This window comes from Chinchilla lanigera, unplaced genomic scaffold (assembly GCF_000276665.1).
Source record: "Chinchilla lanigera isolate Chin_1 unplaced genomic scaffold, ChiLan1.0 scaffold00076, whole genome shotgun sequence".
Classification (NCBI taxonomy): Eukaryota; Metazoa; Chordata; class Mammalia; order Rodentia; family Chinchillidae; genus Chinchilla; species Chinchilla lanigera.
Genome location: NW_004955477.1, coordinates 1,126,712 through 1,147,023, shown reverse-complemented (window position 1 = coordinate 1,147,023; position 20,312 = coordinate 1,126,712). Strand labels below are relative to the sequence as shown.

General features: G+C 38.9%; 1 protein-coding gene across 1 annotated transcript; it reads left to right on the top strand.

Annotated features, from left to right (window-relative positions):
* Window positions 1-5,663: 5,663 nt before the first annotated feature.
* On the top strand, window positions 5,664-19,957 carry LOC102024111 (chromosome unknown open reading frame, human C10orf88). Its single transcript, XM_005401951.2, has 6 exons — window positions 5,664-5,912; window positions 6,565-6,765; window positions 7,590-7,662; window positions 10,236-10,442; window positions 16,217-16,668; window positions 18,795-19,957. Exons 1-6 carry the CDS (start codon window positions 5,749-5,751, stop codon window positions 19,027-19,029), a joined length of 1,332 nt encoding a protein of 443 aa, XP_005402008.1. The 5' UTR covers window positions 5,664-5,748; the 3' UTR covers window positions 19,030-19,957.
* Window positions 19,958-20,312: the final 355 nt, after the last annotated feature.

Below are 20,312 nucleotides of genomic sequence, written 5' to 3'. Positions count from 1 at the left end.
GGTTAAGTTTAATTCAGTATTCTTCATTTTCAAGCGGGGAGAGAGAGAGTGAGAGAGAGAGAGATTGTATGTATGTGTGTTTCATAATCACAAATTATATCAGGTTTGGCAGTGAGTTTTTGATTGTATTTTGCATAGTACACACTGATTCTATCCTCACATGCTCCACCACATTTTGAACACACTTCTTATGAATAAGAAGTAATCACCCACTAAAAATAAGGTGAGAAGTAGAATTTGAATTCATTTTTCACTGTTAAACAGAAACTTGCTGTGCACTTCTCTACATCTTAGTATTGTATTTTTAACATGCAAAAAAAAAAACACAACTACTGTTCTTTATGTGCAGGCATTGGAGCTAGCTAAGGATGTTTTATTTCTCCCTTATAGCCTGTTACAGCACTTGCTGCCCACTGTAGGGTGTAACAATGAATATTTACTTTGCCCTTGTCCTGTTCACATTAGGGAAGGGCAGCAGAGCCTGATCCTGGCTTTGCCTCTTTTTTTATTTACAGTAATTTACCTTTCAAAGCCTTTTGTTGGCACAGACTTGCCCTGAGCACAGCTTCCTTTGACCTTCAATAAATGTAGCTGCTTGCCACTTGCTACTCAGTATACACTTGGCAATACTTTCCTCATTGTACACAAGAGTCTTGTCTTTTTGTCACTGCTGACACAAATTACCTGATACTCAAAGTTAAAGGAAGAAAAGTTTATTTAGTTCATGGTTTGTAAGAGGTTCGTAGTTGGCTGGCTCCAAGGCGGGGTGGATGACAGACAGGCATGGCAGAGGAGAAAACAATTCATAGCAGGCAGAAGGTAGCAAGGTAAGCAAGGGATGACCACAGCTCTTTCTATCCCTTATATCTTATCTAGACTATTTAGGGCAAGCTACCACTCACACCCTCAATCCCAGTATTACAGATAGCTAAACTAGATAGAAATATTGTCAGACAGGGCTAGGCCCTCAAAGAAGCTAGTGTAGAAAACAGGATACATTGAAACTGGGGGGAAGACACCGACACCTCTTCTGATGGCCAGATCTCAAGATAAAAGGTGAAATGAGTGCACCCACATACTTCTCCTAAGGATAAACAACAGTGATTAATAGTCTAAATAGGTATTCGATCACCTTGGGAAAACCAGGAATAGCCACTGACCCACGCCCTGCAGGAAAAGCCCCTGTTCTGTTTCATGCCCACTTGCTACGTGACTTGCTTCCCCCTCTGATTCCCATTTAATCAATTTTACCTGAACAATTATCCTCATAATCTTATTGGAATGACCACAGTTTTATCCCACCTCATGCCCACCTTGTGATTTCCCGTTTTTCCCCCCACCTTGGGCCTCACCTTGTGGTTTTGCTCTATAAAAATTGCTTGAAAAGGCAGGGTCCCCGGCAACCCACTTGGAAACCCTTCTGTCTCTCTCTCTCACCTGTGCTCATTTTATTGTCTTCAGCCCCTCCAGAGGTCAAACTGGTACTATGGTTCAAGCATGGTCCTTCACCATAAATCATATCATAGATATAAACTAGCTGGGAGGGCCCAAGGCACTTTAGATTTATACAAAGATACACTTACCTGGAAGAATATTCCAGTAGCTTAGAAGTTATCCCCTAGGCACTGTTAAGAGGCAGCTTTGAGCCTCCCAGACCCGAGTTAATCCTTTCTTGCACTATAGCTTTAGGACAAGAAAGAATCATACAGGTGATAATCTAAATGAGGACATAGACTCAACTAGAGTTTAAAAACCTCTATAGTATTGCTGCATTTTCTCAAAAAGGCTGTACTAACAATTGTACACAGTTTAACAATGTTAGTAACCGGAACAGAGGTCATAAATGTGGTGGACACGGAGAGTGGCTAACAGTGAAGATAAAGGAAAGGATAAGGTAGGGAGGTCAATTTTTTCCCCTACTCCTTAGTTGCAGGCCCAGTATTAAGGCAGGGTGAGAAAGAATTCCTGACAGCTACGGAACCCACAAGGACTGGAGAAGGAAAGGAGGGGAGAGGTAAAATTCCAGTGGACCTCACTGGGAAAGAAATTAAATTCCTATAACTACCTTGCTGGGAAGTATACTCCTAAGTAAAACACAGGGCATATATAAGAAGAACCTAATTTAAAATTAAGATGACCTAAAAAGAAAAGCAAAAAATAAAATTAAGATGATCTCAATTGTTGCTCAAGAAAATTAATACTCTAAGTCACTTTCTTCTAAAATGTACCATTCAAGGGCCGGGATTTAGCTCAGTGGCACAATATCTGCCTGGCAAGCGCGAGATCATGAGTTCGGTTCCTAGTACAAAAAAAAAAAAAAAAATACCCTTCAAATACGTGCTGGCTCATATTCTGAAAGATTTTGTTTGAGGCAAGGCTAGTCTTAAACTCATGAGCTCAAGTAATATACCCATCCTAGCCTCCCAAGCAGTTGAGATTATAGGCATGTGTCAGCATACCCAGCTGAAAACAGATTGAAATATGCTTCTACAGGGCACACTGAGCTATTACACATCCATAAGCAAGTTAATTATTTAAAATAGGTAAGTGGCCAGGCATGGTAGCCCATGCCTGTAATTCCAGCACTTGGGAGGCTGGTTTTTTTTTTGGCGGGAGGGTGTTGGTTTGTTTTCTTTTTGAGACAGGGTCTCGCTACGCAGCTCAGGCTGGACTTGAACTCACTTTGTAGCCAGGCTGACCTCAAACTAGCAGCAATCCTCCTACTTCAGCCTCTTGAGTGCTTGAATTATAGGCATGGGCCATCACACCTGGCTAATAGTATTAAGATCAAATTTACTGGTTTTGCTTTTTTGTACTACTCATAAATTTGTGATAAAGCTGCAAGCTAACCCTCACCAATTCTGAACGATTCTACCAGCACAAGGTAATGCCTAATCTCGGCAAGCATGACTTTAGTAGGGAACACAAATATGTAAACTGGTAAAATTTGAAATTGCAAGAGATTTATAGTGCCTAAAAAAGTGCAATGTACTACAGAGGAATTAGTTCAGTTCTGTAATGGAGTGCCAGCTTAGTTCTGAATAATAAACAGAATTTTCAAAACTACTGAAATGCCATTCCTGGTAAAGAAAACTGGGAGGTAGGCAGAGTTCGGTCAGAGTACAAAGGACGTTGCGTGCCACCTTAAGGAGTAAAGGTGATGATAATGATTCAGTTAGCAGCATCAGTCAGAAGGGACAAAGGGCAGGGCCACAGAGCCTGATATATAGATGATAAGAATACAGGCTAATGATTAGTACAGGAATTCCTGGAACTGTTCGGATGAAGTGAGTACTTCAAAACGAAACAGAGATGAAAAAAGATAAGGAGTTTTTTAACAAATGAAAAGCTGAGTGTAGTGGTGTAGGCCTGTAACCTCAGCACTCTGAGAGGGTGAAGCAGGAGGATTCAAAGTTCCAGCACAGCCTGGGCAATTGATTGATTGATTTATATTTTAAAGAGAATAAAAAATAAAAAAATTAGAAATGACACACAATTTCAAAAAACAAGACGACAGGAATTCAACAATGGTTATTATCTTGCATATTGTTGTCTTCAAATTAGCTGTTCAGATTGCCAGATATAAGCATGCAAAATTGGTCAAAAAAATTAAAAAGAAGAAAAAAAATTTAAGCACTAACTGTTCCTTTCCATAGATCAGTAGAAATCAGAGACTTAATGATACCCTGTATCAAAATAAAAAAGGGGGCTGGGGATGTACCTCAGTGCAAAAGCCCCGGTTTCAATCTCCAGTACCTCAAGGGGTGTGTATGTGTGTGTGTTTGTGTGTGTGTGTACCTGTGTGTGTGCGCGCGTGCGTGCGCGTGCATGCGCATGCAGGAGTTTACTGACTTATTGGTTGTATGGGATTGAAAGGAAGTGGAGAGCCAGGAACCTCCAGATTTCTGATTTCTGATCTGTCAGCCTTATAGATGGCAATATTGCTCTTGCTCATGAAAAGCCTATTTTCCTTCGCACTGCCCACATATATTAATACAAGTCAAAAACCAAAACAAAAAAAACAAACAAACAAAAAAAAAAAAACCAAAACACAAGTCAAAGTTAACTTATGACCAGAGAAAGCAGGAAATATAGACTAGAAATAATGAAAATGACAACTTAGAATGAGTCTAGTGTATTAAAAATGATTTGAAAACTAGGATCTTTACAATTAAAAACTTTGGAATCTGTATATATTAGACCTTTGGTTGGGTTTTTCTCTGTCTGCTATGAATTTACTTTAAACACACAGAGACTAGAGAAAAATACATTCAATTTTTTTTGGCCCATGACACAGGTAAATATAGTGCAAAAGGTTATTCTATTCATTTTTTGTTTGCCAGACAGTACCTACATGAAATCAAATGAAACCTTAGGCAAAAGGAAAATTCAAATGTAATTTGCACTGAATGATAAAGTTCTGAGGCAAAATCAGATTATAGGCAAGAAAACTTCATTTTCTGGAGATTATTCGCTATTATAGACAGCTAAGTTACAAATATTATAGGCAGTCACACAGGGCTAGGCCCTTGACAGAATCAAGGCAGAGGATGAGAACACATTATAACTGTGAGTGGAGGTGCATTTCTTGGAGGCCGAACCTTGAGACAAAGAGGAAGTGGGTATACCTACTTTCCCAGGGATAAACAATGATTGATATTCTAAATATGAATCAGTCTCCTGAGTAGGGGACCAAGACCTTGACTCTCCTTGTTCTTTCCTTGCACCCTCGCTACACCACTGGATCAACATTATAAGTGGCTATCCTTGTAATCTTACCTTAGTTTTGTCTAAACTTACACCCATCTCATGATTTCCCACCCACCGCGTGATTTTGCTCGATAAAACTTCCTTTGAGAAGTGGGCTCATGGGCAACCCACTTTCCAGGCCCCTTTTTGTCTCTCTTAGACAGAAGCTATCTTTCCCTCAATAAGAATTTCCTACTCTTAACCTCCGCGGTTCCTTAGAATTCATTCTTCCATTTTGGGGAACACGTACTCTGCGCGTTGGACATTTAGCAGGTTGGTAGTTATATTTCCCTTGTGTTATTTAGATGATTTGGATGCCCCATATCGTTCTTTATATCAATACCACCTAAACACAACTGTGAAACTCTGATATTCCACCTTATAAACTAACTATAAACTAACTGAGCCAGTTTGCCAGGGCTGAGAGACCAAACGCTGCCCCGACCCACCACAGCCCAGCAACGCCCACCAAACTCCAACTTCCCACCTCCACCGCACCTACCCTCTACTGTTAGAATGGGTAGGAAAGAAAAATAACCCGAATCATGGCCCATCCCTCACTCTCGCCATCCTGGAGGCAGAAAAGGCCCTGGCGTCCACTCCTGAGATCACCAGGTCAGGAGTGGGTCTCACAGACTACAGAAGCCCTTTAGCTGACCCACCCACTACCAAGCGCCAGGAAACGCGCTACTCTCGGCTTTCTAGTCCTCCACAGCCAACTCCCCAAACTGCGCCTGCTCGTCTCGCAAAGTCCACGGCGCCGTCACTGTACGTGCCCCGCCCTCCTGTTCGCCCGCAGAATTTGAACGCCCTTCCACAAGCCCGACGGCAGGCGCATGCGTATCTTCCCTTGCGGGTCTCCCCACAGCACAAAGCCGCAGATCTGGGTGTAAACTGCACGAGCCGGAAGTCGCTCTGCGTCAATTCCACTCTGCACGGGCGGAAACACAGACCTTTGCAAGAGCGGTTCCGGTCTTGGCGTGGGCTGGAGGCGGCGGAATGGAGACCCAGACTGAGGACGCGGGGCTGAGCCGCTGCCTGACGCTGGCCTCTTCCTGGGATGTCGCCAATGGGTCGCTGACCCAGAGCCTCCTTCTCACCCGGACTGGGCTCGGTGTCCAGAATTTCGACTGGGAGGAGCTTCTGGCGCCGCCTGCTCCAGGGTGCGCCGGGCGGGAGGGGAGTGGGGTGCTGAGCTCGGTGACAACCACGCTCCTGGGGAGCCGGGACGGGGGACGGGGCCGCGAGGGGTCAGGGTCCCCGGGACCCCGGGGCGGAGCGGGGCAGGGAGGTGGAGCCAGGGGTCCGGGGCGCGCCGGGGAGGGAGGTGGGCGAGGCTGCGGGGTGCGGGTGCTGGGCGCAGGGCCCGGGACCTGGAAATTCGCAGTCAGAAGCGCCTCCCTGTGCCCATGGGGGCAGCTCGCCAGGTCTCCTGACGGCTGAGTTTTCCTCCGAGAAAGGAGCAGAAACCTGCTGTCCACACACCTGCGCACACCCCACCAACGGTAGAGGCGCGTCTGCTTAATTTTGGCAGATACACTTTTGTTCTTGTCGTGCATACAGTGGGTGTCCAATAAACGTATTTAATTAACTGAGAACCAGAGGATTCAGTGGAATGCTCATGATCAAAGGAAACTAAAGGGGAATGCCCCAATGTATGAAGTCCCCTTTCCTTGTGGATTCTGTAGTAAGCGTCTGGGTGTTTGAGAGGGTGGATCTCCAGTGCAGGTGGAAGTGAGTCAGAAGAAACAAGCAGGCTTGGAGACCTGTTCAGAAAAGCACACTGTATAATGTGTTTATCAATTTTCTTCTCAGCCAGGAGCTGGTGAGCTTGAAGAGCAGCCGGAACCCCCAAGATGGAAACCCCTGTTTCCTTTACCTGAGGGGTGACCATAAGGGAGAAGAAATCGATTGCGTTGGCCTTTTAAGTTCAGCAAGAAATATGGAAGTGTATGTAGGAGAGGAGTACTGTGGGACCAGTAGAGGCAGCGGCATTTGCACCATTCTGGATAGCAGGTTCGTGGCTGGTGCAGGCGAAAGTGTGCTTGTGTGTTGGTGTTTTCATTTTCCCCAGTTTTGGGGATAGTGCTTAATTCCCTGATATTGATGCCAGCTAGGAATTAGGGGAGAAAAAATAAAAAAGTAAAAATATACCTGTAGGCCTCGAAGGTTAGACTGTTAGGTCTCTTAGATTTTAGGTAAACCTTGTTACTTTTATAAATTTATGGCTAATTTAATGGAGGTGCATTGGTAGCAGGTCACAGGTAATTAGTGGAAGAGATTTATTAGAATGAAGCCATAGTAAGTGTTTCTAGTTTCCTTTTACTCCCAGGGCTCATCTTTTAAAAATGAGTCAGTCTGGAGCACTGAAGACATTCTCTTCCAGGAAACCAATTTTAAATGGTGTAGCAATCTGTGACTGCCACAGCAGCCTGTCAACCTATAAGCTTCTTGACCTGTTATAAAATTAAAACTGTGGTCTTTTCCCTGTTGTCTTGCAGAGATTCAACCCCAGATTTTCTCCAATATAACCTATAATTTGAACTATTTTATATCTTCTGCATGTTGGAAGTAATAGCTGTTAACAGGTGTTAATTGAGCTTTAAAATATTATGTGCTACAGACTGTATATAGGTTACCTCATTGTATTCTCACATATAGCTAGCAAATGGCTGATGTGGTCCTTCCAGGCAGTACAAGGCAGTCTGGAGCCCTGACTCCCTATTCCTCAGCAGGAAAACACAATCTCAAGTATTTCCTGGCCCTGGAAACTGTATTTTTAAATATAACTACTAAAAGTAATAACAAGAGTTTTTTTAAAAAAATCTTTTTTATTTTAGTGAACATGATAAGATCATTTTGTATAAAAAATACCTAAAATTGGAACCTTCAACACATGCATGTAAAATAAAGGTAAGTCATCACCAAATTTTAACCAATATAAATTAGAGCTAAGTTGTTTTTGTTATATGTGTACTTATTTTCTGCTAATCTGGTTATAAAATTAGTCCATCGTGCTTCCTCATTTTATTCCAAAAATAATATGTAAAATGAAATTACTGCCAGGCGTGGTGGCACACGCCTGTAATCCCAGCACTCGGGAGGCTGAGGCAGGAGGATCATTGTGAGTTCCAGACCAGCCTGGGGGAGCTGGGGATTTAGCTCAGCGGCACAGTGCCTCCCTGGCAAGCGCAAGGTCATGAGTTCAATTCCCAGGAGCAGAAAAAACAAACAAACAAACAAACAAAAAGAGACCAGCGTGGGCTACAAAGTGAGCTCAAACTGCATAGCGAGACCTTGTCTCAAAAAGACAAAAAAAAAAAAAAAAGCAACAAAAAAAGGAAATTACTTTTTTGAAAATTACCAATCCTTTTTACACTGAATTCTCCAATTAAAATGTGACTATTTAAAGAAAATGTTTTGTCACTATAGAATTGCTTTACTTTGAAGCCTTGGGAAACTGAGCTAAGACATTTTTTACCTTTATATAAAACTGTGGTTCCAAAAATCGAAATTAAGCCCATAAGCAAAACTTTGGCCCCCTTTGGTATCGAGGAAGAATGGAATGAGAAGTTTCAGACAAGAAAAGTAAAAAGTTAAAGGAATTTAGACTGTTATCTTCAACACAAGAAATACTTCTTTTTTTATGAAAAATATTTCTAAGGAGAACTTTAATGATGTCAAAGTGTAGGAATAGAGTACTGACCTAGTATTCTTAATATGTGAATACTCAGCTCACCTGCTGACTGGCACATTATCTTTGGGAAAGTTATCTGTTTAGGTCTACTTCATGAATAAAGTTAAAATACCAAAAACCAGCAAATTCTTAGGTTTGTCCGATCTCTGAAATCTGTGCTTATTGCCATAATTTATAGAAGACTCATATTTTTTAAAAAATAAGGTAAAAAAGAAGTGATTTTCATAGCAAATAAAGAGCAAACACAGAACTGGGTATTACAAAAATACTGTTTTAGCTAATATAATAACAGTAGCTTCTAAAGCAATGTAAATAAAGTGATTTATTCACTCAGTAAAAATGTGAGTGCCTCTTGATTCTAGATATCACACTAGACATGTAAGATTTAACAATAAGAAAATAAATTAAAATACCTGCCTCATACTGCTTATATTCCAATGGAACAAGACAAATGATGAGCAATCTTTTTTTTTTTGGTGCTGGGAATTGAACTCAGGACCAGCTATAGCCCCAGTCCTATGATAAGCAATCTTAATGAGTAAAATATGTGCTATATTCAATGGTAATAGAGAGAATAGGAATTACAAAGCAGAAAGGGGATAATGAGGGATTAAAAGGTATGGCATGAGTTTAGTATGTGTTTCCTTAATTGTTGAGGACCGTCACATTTTTGGTGCCACACAGAGTTTTTTGAGCATAGGTGTTTATTGATCTGCTTGTGACATGATCTCTATGTGTATATCAAGGTGAATATTTTTTGTACTTCTATTAAGGAAGCTCAAAGGGTCATTTCATTTATTAAACCCCTAGGGTATATATGAAAGCTTGTTCTGGGGCAATATTACTATATGAAAGTTAAAATAAAAATAAATGTTCCTGATAACAGATTTTTGAGCACTTACTCAGTGATAGATATTCACACATAAACATCCCAACCACCATGAGAAGTTGTTGTTATAGCTTTTCTGGCATTGGCCTGGGTCATTCAGGTTGTTAAGTAGCAGAGTCATAATTTAAATCCAAGTATGTCTGATTTAAAACCTGTTACTTTTCATTTTACTATGCTGTTGTGTATACTACGCACAAAATGCCTTTTGATTCAGAAACATGGACTGTGAAACATGGCAGGGCGTGGGGTATCCCTCAGTTGTATAGCTCTTCTCTAGAATGTATGAGGCCCTGAGTTGCATCCCTAGAATCTCCAAAAAGTAGCAGCAACAGCAGTGGGAAAACTGCTGGGATAAGAGCCAGAAGAGCTGAGTTCCAAGCTGAATTTACACTGAGTTAGATAATAATCCCTGAAGTCACCTTTGTGTATAATAGCCAGCTATCATCTGTTATCCTGATGTTCCTTTGCAGTTCTGGATTCAAAAAGACTGTAGTTGGGATTTTAATAAATACAGTATTATTTGGGTTTCTGAACACCTTTATTTTTTATTAAATAATATAACAAATTGTGCTATGGTAAGGTGTCACATTGGTATGTTTATTTTCCCTCAAATGTAGTAAGTAAAACTTTTAGTTGGTTAAACTATTTAATTTCCTAGTTTTATGTGTAATCTTTTAGTTGACACATACAAAGTTGAAAGCATTTCTTTATTTAATTAGTTCGTCTGAGCTTCATGATAAATTGGAATTTCCCTAACTCTTCTAAAAAGTAAAAATATATTTGGAGTTAATTCTTACATACTGTCCTTCATTCTTGCTCTGATAATACCAAGATGTGAGTTTAAATGATGGTTGTTTTAAAAGCCATTATTGTTTCTGAGAATCTTTTGTTTCATAATAGTTGCTGTCCTTTGGTGAAAAGCAGTGTGTGTTCATCGATAAAGTTGTGGTGCGTATGAGACCGATTTCGGCAAATTCTTCACCAGGCTCTCCTGCTCTAGGATCAAGGATAGACCTCGACAAGGTCCAAACCATGATGGAGTCCATGGGGTCAAAGTTATCACCTGGAGCTCAGCAGCTAATGAATATGGTTAGATTTCAGCAGCAGGTAAGTAGAACTGGCCGGGGATATAGCTTAGCGGCACAAGTGCAAGGTCCTGAATTCTATGCCTGGTACCACAAAGTAAATTGGTTAGTAGAAATATATTTGTTAAAAATTTCAAAATGGTGGCCATTAAGAAAGAAAAACAGCTGGGTGTGGTGGTGCACACCTATAGTGCCAGTACTCGGGAGTCTGAGGAAGGAAGATTACTGCAAGTTTGAAACCAGCCTGGGCTACAAAGTGAGCTCCAGGCCAAACTGAACTGCATAGTGAGATCCTGTCTCAAAAAAAAAAAAGGAAAGAAAGTATATTAAATTTTTCTTTTATTTTTATTTTCTCCTTTTAGTTTTACAAAAGTAACATTTTGTAGATTTACCCTACAAAATGTTTTGGCTACAGAGCTTACCAATTTTTCACGAATTCACTTACCCATTTATTCAGCCAATATTCAGTAAGCAAAGCACTGGTTTAAGCACCTTTGAGGGTACAGAGATGATCAGTTAATCTGTAGGCTGTCTGTATTTCTGGAGTGAATAGTTACAGGGGAAGTTTCAAGTAAATGGAGCTAGAAAGCTTTGAACGCTGTGCAAATTTGTAAATGTTTTTGGTGTAATTTTATTTTTTTATTTTATTTTTAATTTTTTTTTTTTTTTTTTCCGGTACCGGGAATTGAACTCACGACCTTGGGCTTGCCAGGCAGGTGCTGTGCTAAATCCCCAGCCCCTTGGTGTACATTTTAAAAGGATTTTAATACAGTACTACCTGTACAGTAAGTCAAAGGAAAGGAAACTACAGCAAGTAAACCAGCATGGGATGTCCCTCATCCAGATGAGAGCTCATAAGCTCTAAGGTTAGACATAGCAACATGATGCTTGGTTTTGAGATTCTAAGAGAATCCCTTTGGGACTGGACAACTGACCTAAAATTGGTATTACTGGAGAAAATAGAGTAACATGTGAAATTAAGGTTTTGAGGATGGCGATACCAGTAATATAATTGCTTCCCAAAGGAGGACGGTACTTGAGGAACAAAAGAGTTTAGTTTTGGGAATGTTGAATTTAGCTGTGGGTCAGACATTCCTGGAAAGAGGGCACAGCATTTGGAAACACAGAATTGGGGAAGGTAGAGTGAACATCAGTGGCTGGAAGAGAGGTTTGAGAAATATACTCACAGGAGGAATATTATAGAAGGAGAGACTGAAGCCCGGAAGGAAGTCCTTGGAGAGTCGCTACATTTCGTAGGGTACAGGGAAAGAAAGGAAGCCAGGAAAGCAGCTGAGAGCCGTGTGATCCAGAGCAAGAGAGAGATCTGATGTCAGACAGTCGACTTTAAATTCTTGTCCTGTCACTTAATAGTTCTGCCTCCTTTGGGAGGTTCAGTCATTTTTAGGTATGAATTCTCATCTAGAAAATCTAAATGGCAGTACTGCCAAGATCATGGGTTTGGTATGAAAATTTAATATAAATAATGCAAGTATAAAATTTGTGCCAGAGTAGCCACTATGAAGATAATATGCAATGTATTAATTATTGTTACTCTCCTACTAGCCTGTTTTGAAATTCTATTTTATTTTTATTTTTGTTTTCTGTTTCTCTTTACAAACAAAAACAAAAACAAAACAAAAGTTGTGCCAGGTGTGATGGTATATGTCTATAATCCTAGCACTTGGGAGGCTGAGGCAGGAGGAAACTGGGGAACTTGGCAGGACCCTATCTCAAAATTTAAAGGGTTGGGGGCTGGTGATGTAACTTGGTGCAAAGACCCTTATTTCAATTCCCAGTACCAGAAGAAAAAAAGAGGTGTAAATATTGTGTTTGTAAGGTTTGATCTAGTACTAATACTGGTGTATGGGCAGAGTTAAGAGAACCAAGAGAGAAGGAAAGCTAAAGGGAGAATCAGGGGAGCTGAAGATTCTGGAGACCACAGAAAGGAGCGTTTTAAAGCAGGTGGCAGTCTGAAGTTTTCTTTCTCCTCATCCTTGCCCCTCTGGGGTACCTCCAGAGACTCCTGAGTGGACCTCCTGCTCAGCTACAGCCCACCCTTCACAGTGCAGCCACAGTGAGCTCAAAGGTGGACAGACCTTATCCTTCCCCTGGGTAATGGCCCTAGCTGCTTCCCTTTGCATTTATTTATAGTTAACCCCGATTCCTTATGTGTACATCTAAAATTGGACCCCATCTGCATCCTCAGCTTCGTGACCTGCCATATTTCCATGGGCACTTTGCTGTAGATATTTTATATTTCTCAAATGTCTAGATCTGTTTCTACCTTTGGGCCTCTCAGCTGTTCTTTTGGCTACACCTCCTTTCTTGTGATATTCACTTTTCTTATTATTCACATTTTTTCTTCGTTGTTACATCCTCATTGAGACCTTCCCCAGACACTCAGTAAAAGTTGTCTGTTCCTCTAAATATATATGATAGTTCCAACTGTGCTTTTTGACCACTTTGTTGGATGTGTATTGGTTGCTGTTTATCTCACTGAAGTATCAGCTACATGTGAGCAGACTTGTCTGTCTTATTTATGGCTCCCGGTATAGGTACATGTATGTGCCCATTGGACTTATCTATACTTAAATATTGGACTGATCTGTACTTAAATCTATACTTAAATAGTTAAATAATGATGAGATGTAAAGTAGATTATAAAGGATTATGTTGTAACTGGGTTTTTGGGAGATAGACATACTAAGTATAGATTTTTTTCCCCAAAAAAAGTTTAGACACACAGAGGAAATTAGAAGATAGTTATGTAAAGGAATCTTGTAGATAATGGAAAAATTTGTCAAGTTTTTGAGATTTGACCTTTTTTAGGAGTTTAGGGCAATGTGGTTTTTCAAGAATGCTTCATAGAACAGAGTCCTTTGGGATTTCTTCAGAATGCCTTCATTTCTTATTACCTACTCAATCCCAGAGGGTGGAGTCCAGCAATCAGTATTTTAAACAGTCTTGCCTAGCTTTATGCTATGCATATTGTAATTTGAGAAAAACTGTTTTAGTTGAAGATTTTAAAAAGGAAAGCGTTTTTTGTGTGTGAAAGGATTTTGGAAATGATTGGAAGAGATAAATGAATTAAATATAACTGCTGACTGATACCTTTTAAAGACTTGAGGAAAAAAAATGCAGTTAGATGGTAAATTTTTGTTTGGGCTGTGTCTTCCCATTTTTAAAATTTTATTCTGTAAAAGTTTACTTTCCTTGAATTTTAATCATTTTAAATAAAAAATAAATGGTTTTCTACCTATACTTCTCTTCTCCAGACAAAGGTAACTGCATATTCTCTTTTAAGGTTTCTGCACACGTAGAAACTTACATAAGGCCTTGTTCCCATATAGCTAACACTCAAGAAGAGTTCCTAATGTATACCCTGAGTCCAGCAATTCTGGAACGCAGATTGAGATTACAGGACCATGTGGTAGTTCTGTTTTTTTGGTTTTTTATTTTTTGTTTAGAAACTTCCATACTGTTTTTCATTACTGCATTTCATATTCTTACCAACAATGATTTTTTATAATCAGTGAATTTCTTTTAAGCAGTTTTATATGTCAGAAAAGAAAAATTTCCATAGAATAATAATTTCACATTTAGAATTTTAAAAAATTTTCTGCCAACTTAACAGTCACTTGTAATTCTGAAATTGACTGTAATGTAATTATTCTGTTAGTATATGTAAATCTTCTACCATACATTTTTTGAGATATCAGAGAAATAAATTAATTTTTCTACTTTGACTAAAGTTCTTTGAACTAAAGGAAATAAAATTTTTGTAAATATATATATAATATATATATACATAATATATGTATATGTAATCTGTCTTGTTCCAGGAATATTTTAAGGGCTATTTAAAACTTGCATTGAACACCTAACTGACAGTTAAGTTACCATTTCTCTATAAAGAGCCTTCTTTGAAAGTGCTGTGTAGGGGCCGGTGATATAGCTCAGTGGCACAGTGCCTGCCTGGTCCAGAGTTTGATTCCTGGTACCCAAAAAAGAAAAAAGAAAGCGCTGCTTCATAAAAGAAGTCCGCCACCCGCCTTTGCTGGCCCTCATTATCTCCCTTCCTGCTTTATTTTTCCCCCAAATTATGTATCACCATCTCTCTCTGTTTTTTTTTTTTTTTTAGAGGAGGACAGGTTTACTTAGCTCACAGTTTTTGGAGGTTTTAGTCCATGATTGGCAGGATCCAAGGCACCGGGGCTTGGCAAAGAGGCATCACAGAGGAGTTCATGGTGGCAGGAAACAGCAAAAGTAGCAACAGGAGAGAGAGAATTTTATCACCATCTCGAGCCCGCAGTATATTTTCTCCTCTCCCTCTTTCCTTCCTCCCTCCCTCCCCGTTCCCTTCCTTCCGTTATCTCCGTTTCCCTATCATGCAGGCTCCATAAGGTCAGATTTTCGTTGGTTTTGTTCCCTGCCATGTTCCTCATTCTGAAATGAAGCCTACCTAGCACAGAGGCTATTTCTGGTCAGTATTTGTTGAATGAGTGAATACTGACTTGGCTTGGTCTAGCAGTGATTTTTAGAACATCTGGGTGGATGTATGAACTGAGTGTTTTGTTGATCTTACTACTTTTTCGGTCTGTCTCTTAAAAGTTCTTGAATAGTAATAATTGTGGGATATCCCCTGATAAAAATCTATAGCTGGTTTCTACGTTTTGAATTTTAGAGATGTGCCTTAACATTGACAAAAGTGATGCATAGAAGCCTAGAGGTCATTTTTCTTTTTCTTTTTTTTTGAGACAAGGTCTTGCTATGTAGTTTAGGCTAGCCTTGAACTCACTATGTAACCCAGGCTAGCCTTGAACCCGTGGTGATCCTCCTGCCTCAGTCTCCCAAGTGCTGGGATTATAGGCATGTGCCACTCATTTTCCTTTTTTTAGTGAAGAAACTTAAAAGCCAAATAGATAAGTGTAACTTCTTCAAAATAAGCTACAATTTTCACAGGCAAGAATACTGTATTAGCAGTTTAGCTGTGGCTGTTCTTGTCCTGTCAGTTCTCTTAAAGCAAGCATAGCCAAGCAGTAATGCATTTTAGACACTGAAAATGTCACATACATGCCAGTAGAACATGTAATTTTAAATGTGTAACTGTGTAGCCTCCATAAAAAATTTATTGCAAAAGATATGACCAAGTCAAAACGAGTAGTTTAACATAGGTTTAAAGTTGGGGAATAATAGAGTTTTAAGAAAATTATCAATTATTGTGATTCAGTTGAGACTACATTTTATTGCCATTAATTAAGGAGGCCTCTCAAGTAAAAAATTAAAATGTCAGTACAATTTTATTATGCATGGGAGTATTTAATATTTTTGGTAGGAATGATTAAAAGTTACTGACTGTAGAATTATATTGTTTGGGTTTATGTCCTAGTTCTGTCTCTGAGTAACTGCTTACTTTGGCCAGGTATGTCTCTTTTGCCTTGGTCTTCTCAAGTTTATATTGAATAGCAATACCTATTTCATGGCCAGGCATGGTAGCACACGCCTGTAATCCCAGCGCTCAGGAGGCTGAGGCAGGAGGATCATTGCGAGTTTGAGGCCAGCTTGGGCTACAAAGTGAGCTCAAGGCCAGCCTGAACTGCATAGCGAGACACTTTTTGTCACAAAAAGACACACACAAAAAAATAGTAATACCTATTTCATGAGGGTGTTTTTAGAATCAACTGAAATAATGCATAGTAGCTAGTAATTACTGCGAAAGTGATCTGTAATTCTTAATATGAGTGTTCTTACCATTAATAGTACCAGTAACTTTATTTACTTACTTACCTTGTTTAGAATTGTATTTCCATTGGAGAACAGCTTCAGTCAGTTTTGGGAACTACTGGACTCACGCACATGATTACACTACAGTCATCTACTTCAGGACCCTTAGACAAGTCGTCCTCCACACGTTTTCCTTTTAGAACTGGATTGACATCTGCAAACGGGACTGAAGATTTAAAGGCTTTCATTGATAAAAGCACACAGCCACCCGATGAAGGAAATACTACAAACCACGATGAGTATAAAATTGTGCCGCAAAACCACTGCTTTCTTGAAAATGATCTTAAGAATGCAATGTCTTCTTTCTTACCAAAGAAAGCAAGTGAGAACTCAAATATGCCCAACTCTGAGCTGCTGCCTTTTCTCCAGAATTTATGCGCTCAAGTTAACCATCTCCGAGTGGGACATAATGCGAAGTCGCAGGAGCACGCCTCCAAGCCCTGTGAAGGCACTGTTGGTGTTTCGTAAGTATTTCATTTCAGTGAAGATGTAGTTTAGATTTGGTAGGAGAGAGAATCAGAGGAAGGGAAAGAGGTTTGTGTCAGTGAGTATTGTCTGAAAATCTCTTTCTAGAGAAAATTTTGTCAATTTTTCCATTTTGTCACTACTGTACTTACAGGGAATAACTTTTGCAGAGTAGAATGGATTGCTTTGAAAGAAGTGCATATAACTGGAGATACTGCCCACTTCTTAGGCGTTTTGTGGCAGGATTAGAAGCCTCAGATAAGGGTTGGAGTAGAAAGTTAGTGGGTCGGTATAGTACTCTAGATCGGAATTCATGACTCTGGTAATAGTTTTGGTTCATACTGTTTTTTGCCAGACTGTTTGCTCTTAGCTTACAATTTTCATCTGAAAATAGAGTAGTTGCTTTAGTTTGGTATTAAGTACTACCAACCACTAATGCTTGCATTGACACTGATAGAAGACTATGCCGATAATAGCAGAATATACATTTTCTCAAGTATCCATGGAAGATTCATAGAGATAGAGGGCTAGGTACGTAGATGATCGAATTGAATAGAATAGAATAGAGCAAAACGGACAGAAATAGCCCGATGCATACATACCAGCTAACTTTTGACAGAGCTGTAAAACTAACTCAAAGAAGGAAGGATGGTCTTTTTAACATGTGGTGCTGGAGTAATTGAATATCCATAGCCAAAATATGAACCATGACCTGAACTTCATACTTGATATGAAAATTAACACCGAATGCATAATAGACTAAAATATAAAATAAAACTATAAAACCTTTCTAATTTATGGGAGAAACTCTTGGGGAACTACAAAAAATATTCTTAGATGTGACACTGAAAGCATAATCTATATGTGTAGATCTTAAGAAAATATAGAACTTTTGCTTGTGCAAGATTCTGTTTAAGAGGGTGTAAAATACACTCTTGTGTGTAGAGTCACATGCCTGTAATCCCAGCACTCTGGGAGGCTGAGACAGGAAGATCTCCATGAGTTTGAGGTCAACCTGGGCTACATGGTAAGTTCAAGGCTAGTCTGAACTGAGACCTTATCTCAAGTATAGCTTGTAATAGCACAGTAGGAATTCCGAGATCAAACTGAGTTAAACTCTGAAAAGTGTTTATTTATATACTAAGCTTATGAAATTCAGGGAAATAGGATTCATAATTAAAAGTTCTATTAGTTATCAGAGCAAGAACATTATACATTGTATTATATCTAGAAAATACCATTGTATCTCCATACAGTATAAGGATGAACAAATCTAAATATATCTTACTGTTAGTATAAAAATACTGTACCCTCATTGAAACCCTGAACAGGAAACTACAGGGTTTTGTGAACCACCTTCTGAGATTCATCATTCTGGTGTTCATTTGAATTTTAGAAATGGATGTGCTTTAGCTGTGTGTGGTGGTGCGTGCCTGTAATCCCAGCATTCAGAGGCTGAGGCAGGAGGATCACCGCGAGTTTGAGGCCAGCCTGGGCTACAAAGTGAGTTCAAGGCCAGCCTGAACTGCATAGCAAAACCTTGGCTCAAAAAAAAAAAAAAAAAAAAAAAAAAAAAAAAATGGGGGGGGTTTTTTCTTTTTTTTTTTTTTTTTTTTTCCTTTTTTGGTTTTTCTCGGGTACCGGGAATCAAACTCACGACTTTGCGCTTGCCAGGCAGGCGCTGTGCTGCTGAGCTAAATCCCCAGCCCCTGCCTTTCAGTGTTTTAGTAAGGTTGTTTGTGTAAAAGAAAAAAACCTACTTGAAATTACAGGGTTACTTGGAAATTATGTGTTGAGTTTTTTAAAAATTGGACAAGATCAACTTTATTTAGCACTCGCATTCTAAAAAGGCCTTTTCTGAAGTTTTGCTCTTTAAGGATTCATCTTCACTTTCATATTCCCACTTCAATTGTGTACTGAATAAAAAGAATTAAAGAAATAAGAGTGTGTTAGGCACTCAGGACTGTAGCCACCTGTTATGTATTTTAGAACCTAAAAAATGTTGTAAGGAGACAGTACTGTTGTGAATATAAATTTCAGTGATATATATTGACTATTTATTGCATAGCTAGTTTTACTTATAATACTGGAGAAAATTGATATACTTTTTAAAATTTATTTTTAGAATGGAAGAACAGCCCATGTGCTCCTACTTGGAAAAGATTCTTTCTAAAAATATGGAACTGATGGAAAAGAAACTTATGGACTACATTGACCAGCGAATATATAAACTCCAGGAGCACATAGATGATAAAATTGCTTTGTTAATGGACTTGCTACAAAATCCTAACTTCCCTCTCACTGGGATGCCTCTAACACATTATGACTCTGGAGAAAGACTTTCAAATGGAGAAAGATAAGCTTCTCAATACGTCCACTGTACTGCAGATATTTATTACTTATTTATTACAAAGCCAAAACCCAAAAATGTTTATGAAAAGCAAGTATTTAACATCCTTTAAAGATCATTGTCTTACATAAAGTGACCTCAGTGTTCATTTTGACCACCCTTGTTATTGTTAATCCAGTACTGTACACTGAGTTAACATAACACAGTCAGGTTATTTCTGTTTGCATTATTTTTCATTACCGAAATTTATGTACATGTGTTTCTTAAGTGTTTAAAATAAGGATTTCTAATGCAGTTCATTAGTTTGTATTGCATGTTATATGTGTGTTTGATGGAAGTGAATTTTTTATTTATATAAATACATTTTATAGTTGAGTATGAAAAGAATAGTACTTGATAAAGTATTTCTTTTTTTTCTTTTTCTAATTCTTGAAAATTAGATACTTGGAACCTTTAATTCAGATCACCACTTTGTATTTTGTATTGCTTATCTGAGGTGATAAATAAAACACAGGGTTTGGTATGTGTAAAATTAATTTATATCAGGGCTGTGAATATTTGTTTTATACAGTGTAGCTATAGGTAGGAAAGTAAAATTCAGAACTGGCCTGTTCCTTTTTAGGATTATTACTTCGTGTTTGGTGTTTCACATAAAACAGTGAGCACTGTTTTGTTTGATTTCAGTAACCTCAGACAGTGTAATAAAACTTTTCCTTTCTTCAACTGATACAAATTCTCCCAGAATTCTTTTCTGACATGTTTAATTTGTGCTGTTCTGAGAACTAAAATTGAAGGATCAAGACCTAAGAATCAAGAAGATTTGCAAGTCTCTTTAGCAACTTAAATTTCTGAACTTTGAAGGGTGTATTTGCATGTAAAAATAAATGCATCCTCTCCGCTACTTATTTTAAGTAAATGGAACTCTCATTTTCAACTAATCTTTGCTACATGTGTTTCATGTTTTTTTTTACTAATACATATTTGTGATACATAAAAATACATTTTTCTTAGGAAGTTGGTACATCTACATAGCACAGTCTTGTTTTGCTATTTTTTTATTAGTGCGTATTTGCCATACATAATGATCACATTCATCCTAGGGAATTTGTACCTGTACATAAGATGTTTTAATTCTCTTTTTCCCTCCCCTCCCTTCAGCCCTTCTTCCCCTTTCTTTCCATTCTCTTTTTAAAAAATCTCTTTTCCCTTCCTGCCCTCTCCCTCCCTCATCCTTCATTCTCTTTCCCATTTGAACATGTTCTTCCCACTTCCCAGTATCCTCTGTTTTATCCC

Bases quoted from the DNA above. Each gene is read 5' to 3' on its own strand.
- LOC102024111 (XM_005401951.2), top strand. From the start codon at position 5,749: ATGGAGACCCAGACTGAGGACGCGGGGCTGAGCCGCTGCCTGACGCTG. The intron at 7,663-10,235 runs GTAAGTCATCAC...GTTTCATAATAG, and splicing joins CACATGCATGTAAAATAAAG to TTGCTGTCCTTTGGTGAAAA. The intron at 16,669-18,794 runs GTAAGTATTTCA...ATTTATTTTTAG, and splicing joins GAAGGCACTGTTGGTGTTTC to AATGGAAGAACAGCCCATGT.